This window comes from Lucilia sericata, unplaced genomic scaffold (genome assembly GCF_015586225.1).
Source record: "Lucilia sericata isolate MDLA Ls3-8-SP2 unplaced genomic scaffold, ASM1558622v1 Contig000101F_arrow, whole genome shotgun sequence".
NCBI lineage: Eukaryota > Metazoa > Arthropoda > Insecta > Diptera > Calliphoridae > Lucilia > Lucilia sericata.
In genome coordinates, this window is record NW_023994133.1 from 560,191 (window position 1) to 569,744 (window position 9,554).

General features: G+C 30.1%; 1 protein-coding gene and 1 long non-coding RNA gene across 4 annotated transcripts; one reads left to right on the plus strand and one right to left on the minus strand.

Moving 5' to 3' along the window:
• Nucleotides 1–258: 258 nt before the first annotated feature.
• On the plus strand, nt 259–2,018 carry LOC119600045 (39S ribosomal protein L43, mitochondrial). 3 transcript variants are annotated; one of them, XM_037950065.1, is made up of 4 exons: nt 259–731; nt 785–891; nt 966–1,309; nt 1,387–1,768. In XM_037950065.1, exons 1-3 carry the CDS (start codon nt 595–597, stop codon nt 1,301–1,303), a joined length of 582 nt encoding a protein of 193 aa, XP_037805993.1. In that variant the 5' UTR covers nt 259–594; the 3' UTR covers nt 1,304–1,309; nt 1,387–1,768. The 3 variants fall into 3 exon arrangements, with proteins under 3 accessions (XP_037805993.1, XP_037805991.1, XP_037805992.1); XM_037950064.1 differs by lacking the exon at nt 1,387–1,768 and adding an exon at nt 1,833–2,018 and having other exon boundaries at nt 260–731; XM_037950063.1 differs by lacking the exon at nt 1,387–1,768 and having other exon boundaries at nt 966–1,345.
• Nucleotides 2,019–4,140: 2,122 nt separating this feature from the next.
• LOC119600046 lies at nt 4,141–5,298 on the minus strand. Its single transcript, XR_005231112.1, has 3 exons — nt 5,175–5,298; nt 4,761–5,115; nt 4,141–4,696 (listed from the first exon to the last, which is right to left on the minus strand). It is a non-coding gene; the product is annotated as an uncharacterized LOC119600046 (long non-coding RNA).
• Nucleotides 5,299–9,554: the final 4,256 nt, after the last annotated feature.

Genomic DNA, 9,554 nt, shown 5'->3' on the forward strand with positions numbered 1-9,554 from the left:
CTTCGACTTTTTTCGACAAAAAGTCGATTGTTCGATTATTCGAAAGTCGATTTATAGAACCCTAGTACTTTGACAGTTGTATCTACCTCAAATAAAAAAAATGAGTGAACAGCTGTTGAATTTACTTCACCTTATGAGTGCACCCTGGTTCGAATCGACAAAAAGCAGGGTGAACACACGTAATTGAAATATATTTTGGTCAATTGTAATGTGTTCAGTTTAAAAATTATTTGAATCACGCAACTAAAAAGTGAAGTCGAATATTTCAATGTTATTTTCTCGACTCGAAAGTTACAGAACACGGGCACTGATTTCAAAATTTAAAAGATATTTTTTCTTTCATAAATAAAAAAGTTAAAATTTTCACTGTTTGGGCCCTACACGAAACAAAAACCAAAATATTGAATATATTTGTCCAAGTGATGATGAAGAAAGAACTTGAACCTCTCTAATGATTTTAAATCATAACAAAAAGACAACTCTGTTTTTACACTATTATTAACCACTTTCGAGGTTATTTTTATTACGACAGTGAAAAAGATTTTTTAGAGGAGGAAATATTGTTGTTAATAAGGTGTCTTTATAAATAATAAAATGTCAAATAGTCATTTATTTTTAAAATCTGGCTTCCCAAGTGCTCCTTTGCAGAATGGGCTGGGACGTTATGTGTGTCAACTTCAGAGAGTTACACTTAAGTTTTGTAAAAACAATGGTTCGAGCAAAGGCATGCGGTAAACTATCAGACAATTTACTTGATTGTGTGTTATAAATGAATCTTTTTTAGGGAATTCATTGAAAGTAAATTAATTGATTTTGCCAAAGAGAATCCTGGAATCGTTGTGTATGTTAAGCCCAGACGTCACCGTACTCCTGTATTAGTAGGAGAATATCGTAAGTTGTATTGGCACCAATAATAAATATTTTACACTGGAATCTGTTATTTTATTACATTATATTTTTTGCAGTTAATGGAGAACGTGAGTGGTTAAACTGTCGAAACTCTTCTAAAGATGATATACTCAAGTGGATAGAACTTTTGAAAACACAAAATGGGCCATCAAGTGCAACGCGTTTACGCAAAATGTGGCATACTGATGTTCCTTCAATTCAGGGCCCCTGGACGCCATTTATGTTGCGTAATCCTGAAAATAATTTAGTAAATTATCCTAACTCGGAACTCTCACGTCCTTTGGACATTCAGCCCTCAGCAACTGAAAAATTAATTGAGTTATTTAAGGAACAACAGAAACTAACCGATGGCAAATCTGAAAATGAATTTTTGACATCAAAACGAGCAGAATAAATAATTGTATGTTACTAAAATATTCAATCTTTTATTGGTAAATTTATTCTATAATTTTTTTTTGCAAATTGTGGTATGAATAGAATTGGTGTTTCCATTAAATGATAGATGTACTCGTTCTTTGAAATTAATTATCTTCATAAAGATATAAATCATATACATATCGTCACCTGAAACGCAAACGGCCCTAACTAACCAAAAATCCAAAATCGATTTTATTGCAGATTCTAACGTATAGCATCAACAAATGTCCACAAAATAAATTAGACTCCTTCGACCAAAATTAGCGATTTTATTGACAAAAAACAAAAGGCCCTATCTACAAAAACATTTAAATATTAAAAGTAAAAAGTCCAATTTATCCATTTTTATGTACGCCAATGTCAACTATCATAACAAATAACACGTTTCACCATTAAACAATTTGTCTATTTTATAAAAATAAATCGCGCTGATAGAAACAAACTTTTCAATTTAAATAGTTTTTTACTTCTCCTGTAAAATTTTAATAATGCCGTTTTCGTTTTAGGTGACGATATGCAGTTTAATAAGCACTTTATCTATACAAAATTCCTATAATGAACCATGAATAACTATTAAACATCTATGAATAAGGTAATACTAAGTAAAAACGATGCAATGAACTTCTGCGATTCGATTTATTATTGGTCAAATCACCACATGTATGAATTAATAAATCAAAAATAAAATTTTATTATGTTTCTGAATTCGGGCATAACTCACAATAAAATAATACCTTATTCAGAAAGAAGAAAATAAAACAATTATTCAGAAATAGCCATGGTATAAAGAAAACTATGGAAATAGCCTATGTATGTATCGTCATATGAAATCCAAAAAGCCCTAAGTATGGTATAAAGAAAACAAGGTAACTCCGTTCTCTCTCAATGAAAAGTTTTTTGACGTAAATAAGAATTATTGAAATTTATTTTTTGGAAACAAATAAAGAAAAACGTTGCCACACATGTAGTAGGGGAAATCATATTTAATAAATTAGAAATAAAAGAAGTGTATTTTTTGTACTAGATACATACAGTGTCTCTCATAAGTATTCGAATTTCGGTAAACTATGAAAAGAAATCAAATTTAATAATATATTTTGTGTGGAAAATAAATAAATTAATTTGTTATATTGTCTAGATAGTCCTTAGTTTTGATATCACGCCCCTTAAAACTTGAAAACTTTACATTTACTTAAATTAGTTGTGCTTTTTTTAAAAAAAGTCCATGAAACTACTTCACAAAAGTATGCGAATTTTTCCCGTATTTCATATTTGATCATATTATACGATACACAAATTTTAGAATCGCATGGTTTTATGCTTAATATTGTTTTAAGGAGTTATATCAACCGCATGGATATATTTTTGACCCATTTCGTCCACAATTTTGGGGGTTTTGTACCCTCTTTTCATGTTATATCATTAAAATGGCAATTTTTGGCTATATTTGTAATGTTTTCACCCTTTTTCCAGAGATAAAACCAAAATTTAATATTGGAATTTAATAGAACCCATAGGGTATCTAAAAATAATATTTTTTGTTATAAGGATCTGTACTTAAAAGTTCCAAGATGTATTTTTGATATCGTTTTTCAGTTTCTAATTGAATTATCTGGATCATAAGTCCCTTTTCGTACCTCTAGGGACGATATTTTCCGACAAAGTTGTCTAGTGTATATTCATGTACATATTGGCACTAATGTATTTTAAATTTTTAATATATTACAGCGGTATACAACCCCAAAACATGCCTTAACAAAAACGTCATCCTATATAGTAGATTTCAGTTTTTACTACTCGTAACTTTCACGCTTATGTTGCCCGTTACAATAACACTGTAAGTCCTAAATTTTGGTTTTAATTTGATCATAGTAAATAATATTTACACACATATCAACATTTTTGATGTGATCATAATGATATCGTGCCATGCAGCATGGAGGCCATTGGTATATAATAATAATGATTTTACTATTTTGAATGGTGCTTCTTCGAGGCATGTTTTGGAGTTGTACACTTCCACAACACATTGAAAACTTAAAATGTATAAAAGCTGATATCTAAAAGAATATATACCAGAAAACTTTCCCGGAAAATAGTTGATCCTAGTATTATAAAAATGGACTTAAGTTACAATATATTGAATTAGCGACAGAAAAATGATCCGAATAATTTATCTTGGAACGTTTAAATACAGATTCTTGTAACAAAAAATATTATTTTTAGATACCCCAAGGGGTCTTTTAAGTCCCAATATCAAATTTTTTGTTTTATCTCTGGAAAAAAGGAGAAAAATTTAGAATTATGGCCGAAAATCGCCATTTTAATGATATTATTGAAAACAGGGTACAAATTCCCCAAAATTGTCGACCAAATGGGCCAAAAATATATCCTTTCCGTGGATAGTAACCCCTTAAAACAATATTACGCATAAAAACCATTTGATTCTAAAATTTGTGTTGCGTATAATATGATCAAATATGAAATACAGGAAAAATTCGTATACTTTTGTGAGGCAATTTCATGGACTTTTTTTAAAAAAGCACAATTAATTTAAGTCAATGCAAATTTTTCAAGTTTTAAAAAGCGTTATATCAAACATAAGGACTATCTAGACAATATAACAAATTAATTTATTTATTTTGCACACAAAATATATTATTAAATTTGGTTTCTTTTTATAGTTTACCCAAATTCGAATAATTATGAGAGACACTGTACATATGTTTGAATGTCCAGTAATACTGGAATTTTGTAAATACATATGCATGTATATAAATATATTTTAATAATTGTTTTATTGTGGGCTTATATTTTTACATAAACTAACATTTTTACAGAAAGAATCAAGTTAATCAACCATACATTCGCTAGAATATTCAACTCAGAGGTATCATTTGCAATGGTTTTTAAAGCCGAATCCAATGATCTATTAATCATAAATAACCGTCTCCTCATAACAAAAAACATTCAAATTATACTCATATTGTATATTTTGTTTAAGAAAAACTGTACAATTTTAAAAAATACTAAAAAGTGTATTTTTTGTATCCACTCATTGGCCATCGATAGACTCAAAACATTTTGGGAACCATCATAACTGCGTATAACTTTTAAATTAATCACTTAAAATTGTGTGCACTAACGATATTTTCATAAAAACGGTCCAGCTCATAAACGGACCACAATAAACCCAAAATATTTTGGGTAATATCATATCATATGACAATTTATATTTTGAGAAGATTAACTCAAGCAGCATTGTTGTGAGTCGGTCTATAAACCATAAATTCTTTTGAATTGAAGTCGACATCTAGAGGTATTTGATTGGCATGTGTCCTTAAGTTGTCCTAAAGTTAAACCGAATGTCCTATATGGAAACAGAATTTGATTAATTTCACAGAACAAGTTCTTGTTGAGTTTTATCTTAATACCACGATTTATTGGCATTAAACCCCAAAATAACACCTATTGCAGTTGTTTACGTTGAATTTTGTCGCTATACTCGCATTTTTAAATCTGTTTTGTCTAAATACATTAATTTAACTTAAAGAGATCATCATCAGATTTTCACAAATCAGCATACAACAAATGACACAGGAAGACATCTTCATTAGAACGTTACTGTCGCTCGAAGATTCATATAATTTTCTTACTTGGACATGTTTAACAGCGCAAGATATGTTCATCCGATAAATGTGAGAACTGTGAAGAATCTTACCTGACACATATTTAATACGTTGGTACTAAAACAAAATACCAGCAGAACACAACTCTCATAAGAAACTTCTGCAATTGGACAGAAAGATGAAATTATGAGATCAGGGAGAATGGCCCGCACTACTTACAAGCAAACTTTAAATCAACGAGGTCCGTTCGCAAGGACCTTTTAACATTTTTATTATTTTCTTTTATGTTAAATAATATTTTAATTTAGTTTGAAAAATATTTTCCATTTTATATTTTTAAATTGAAAAAAAAAAAAAGTAAATAAAAAACTCGGATTTATAAAGTAAATACGGTAGCATAGAAAATAATAAATCGCTTAAATGTCAGAATTTTATTATGCCCTCGAAAAGAGAGAACGGTTATACAGTGGCGGCCATGAGGTTAGCACATTTGGTATCTGTTAAATATAAAATCAAATATTTCCTATAGTTCTTAACTTTTTTAACAAATTCTTATAATTCTAATTTTATGCGTAACACATGTCCTTCGAGGATCACGACACATTACATTTTGTTCCACTACTTTGTTGCATATAGATTTTTTTCTTTCCAAAGTACATCTACCCCCAAAAAAATCTGGACATAAGTTTAGCACAAAATAAAAAAATCATTAAAAAATTAAAAATAAAGCAAAGAAACCGGATAAATTTATGTAATTTCACTTAAAATTTTATATTTTGTAGAATAGTTGCACATTTTGATAACATAATTTCTTCTCCTGGACATAATCTTCACCAGTACACACTAGAAATTTCATGACATAAATTTTAACTTTCAGCCCATAAATAGGCAAAATTCTTAGGAATTTGTGTTTTATTTGTTGCACCATTTCGTTTAATATGTTCCCTATTGGATTGGGATCTAGAAATTATTCTGGGCGCTGCAAACATGTCAATCTCGCTCGCTTCCAAGAAGCTCCTCTCTGTACTTTTAACATATTTTGGGTCATTGTCGACCAAAAAACGCCATTTAACTGAACTTTTGTCCACTAATTTTTTTACTAAAATATTTAACAGTCTATTTTGATAGTCATACTGATCCATTTGTGCATCCACCTTGCGTATAAAACCTCCACTACGCCCGGAAAACGCCTCCGAATTCGTCATATTTCACCCATTGTGTTTTATGGTTTTAAATGTACACTTTGGTTGTTGCTGCATGTTTGGAGTACAGCATAATTACATTTTTCCATCAAATTTGATCCTATTAATCTTCAACTAGTATCCTCCAATCATGCAGATAAAGCTAAAGTGTTCCAGAGAAATCATATATCACAATAGGGGGAAATTTCATGGTATTCATTGCATTTTCTTGGCGTGCTGTTGGTCCTATATTGATGTTGGATGCAGAAATGGATCCGTATGACTATCAAAATAGGATCTTAAATACTTTATTAAAAAAAATCGGAGGACAAAGATGGCGTTTTTTGGTCGACATCGACCGTAAATATGCTAAAAGTGCTGAGATGAGCTGCTTGGAAGCGAGCGGGATTGTCATGTTTGCAGTGCCCAGTATATTTTCTCGATTCCTATTCAATAGAGAACATATAACATGATATGGACCAACAAAATCAGAAATCACCAAGAATTTTGCCAATTTATGGGCTGAAAGTTAATATTTATGTCATGAAATTTCTAGAGGGTTCTGGTGAAGATTATGTCCAGGAGGAGAAATGATATTATCAAAATCTGCAACTATTCCACAAAATATAAAATTTTAAGTGCAATAAGATAAATATAGCCGGTTGTTTTGTTTTATTTTTAATTTTTTAATGATTTTTTAATTTTGTGCTAAATTTATGTCCATATTTTTTTGGGGGTAGATGTACTTTGGAAAGAAAAAAATCTATATGCAACAAAGTAGTGGAACAAAATGTAATGTGTCGTGATCATCGAAGGACATGTGTTACGCATAAAAAATAATTTGTTAAAAAAGTTAAGAACTATAGGAAATATTTTATGTTATAGGCAACATATACCAAGTGTGCTAAAATCGTAGCCACCACTGTACCTTTATTTTTTCTACTATGGAAATAGCCTATGTATGTATCGTCATATGAAATCCAAAAAGCCCTAAGTCACATTGAACAAATTTTTCAGGAGAAGCAAAAAACCGTCTAAAATGATAAACCAAAAATGTTCAACATTTTCTCAAGTTAAGCTTATTTCTTATTGACAAATTATTATTTGAAGAAAAATTTGCGGTTTTTGTTTTACTTACGGATATAGATGGGCACTTTGCAGTGCCAGTAAAATTGCAGTAAAAATAAGTTTTTACTGATTATTGAAAAAAATTCAGTATTCAGTAAGTTTTTACTGGTTACTGAAAAAATTTTCAGTATTCAGTAAATTTTACTGATTACTGCAAAAAATTGCAATAAATTTACTGGTTACTGCAAAAAAATACAGTATTTTACTGATTACTGAAAATGTGTTTACAGTATTCCGTACAATCTAATAATTTACTGAAACTTCTATTTTCAACATATTTTTGAATGTAATACTTGTTTATCATCACAATTAGCTGTAGTGCGATAAATTTTGGGATTGTAAATCTTTTCAGAAGACAAGAACTTAGCTATGTACAAATTTATAAGTGGCTAAATCTTATATTAGTAGAGAGTAAAGGAGATCAATATGATAATAGTTATATGAAAATTTTAGTTAAATATAATAGTTTTTTACTAATAATGCACTTTGGTTGAAAATTTTACTGATTACTGACAAAAATTTCTAACTTAGTTATGTGCATTTAAGTAATTTTCTGAAGTTGACCTTACATGGGAGCTGTGACCAATTATGGGCCGAGCCGAAAAAATTTCGCAGGGTGTTTTATATCTACTTTAAATACATTCATGATGAATTTTATACCGGTAATTTCATTCAGTAATATGTAATATTACTGAATGATAACGTGGCTATCGGAAATGGGCCTTATATGGGAGCTATGCTCAATTATGGACCAATCCAAAAAGTATTTTGCAAAGTGATATACATATGTATACACAAAACATATTTTTGTTGAATATTATTCCAATATCTTTATTTCTTAATTAGTTATTTGTATTAAAGTATTTTTCGAAAGTGGACCATATATGGGAGCTGTGACCAATAATCGACCTATACAGATTATATTAATTATTAATATGATTTCTGTTCTTATTATATACATATGTGCAAAATTTTGTGGTGATTCCGATATTTTTGCGGAAGTTATTAACGATAAATCTATTTCCGAGAATATGTACCTTTGTATGGGGGCTATGAGAAATTTTGAATCGATTGTTTTGAGTTTGAACATTTTTGATCCCTGGGTAAAGAAAATAAGGTATGACAAAATTCATTCCATTATCTTTAGTAGAAAACTACTCAAGAATTAGGAAAAAAACTTAATTTTTTTACTCATAACTTTTGACGTTGTGGACCGATTTGGCTGATTTTCAATACCAAACTGCTTAGGACAATAGTAATTTCAGTGAATTTGGCTGATTTATTTTGCTTAGTTTTAACGTGAGAGTGTTTGAGGCAGACAGACGGACAGACAGACGAACACAGATAAATCGACTCAGAATTTCATAAGGATCCAGATAAAAATATACTTTGTTGGGTCTCAGATGAATATTTCTTGGTGTTACACACGGAATGACAAACTTATATATACCCTCTATCACCACTGATGGTGGTGGAGGGTATAAAAACGAGTAAAATAAGAATTATTTAGTCGTTTTTGCAAAAGCCTATAACTTTGTTATTTGTCGCTTGATATTAATATTTTATATAATAACTGTTATCAAATTTTTAGAAATCAAAAAAATGCCCTTTTTTAAGAAATATAATTAAAAAAATTAAAGTTAAAAATCTCGGGTATGGCTTGCTCGATTGTAAAAAACAAGGAAGAAATTATAGTCGGGCGTGGCCGACCATATGATACCCTACACCAGTTATGAATATTAAATGTGATTTATTTTTCATAATAAAGCATTTATCTTCAATATTCCCTTGTTCCGATACATTTAAGCAATTTGTGGATGAAAAACTAATTTTCTGAAAGAGGCTTTATATGGGGGCTAGGGGCAAATATGGACCAAACCCGATAAAATTTTGTGAATATATTTATATTGACATAATATTTTATTGTGCTGAATTTCATCGCGATATTTGTGTTTATAAGTTAATTTGGGACATTCAAGTAACTTTCTGAAGGGGACTTTGTATGGGAGCTAGGGTCAAATGTGGCCCGATCTTTATGAAATTTGGCAGGGTCATCAACACTTCTATAAAACTTAGTTGTGCCGTATTTTATCGATATATCTGTATATTTAACATAATTATGAGCTCAGAAGCTCTTTTCGGGGGGTTCTGTTGTATGGGGGCTTGGTGAAATAATGGACCGATTTTAACCATTTTCAATAGGCTTCGTCCTTGGGTCAAATAAAACGTGCGTGCCAAATTTCATCCAATTATCTTGAAAATTGCGACCTGTACCTTGCGCACAAGGTTT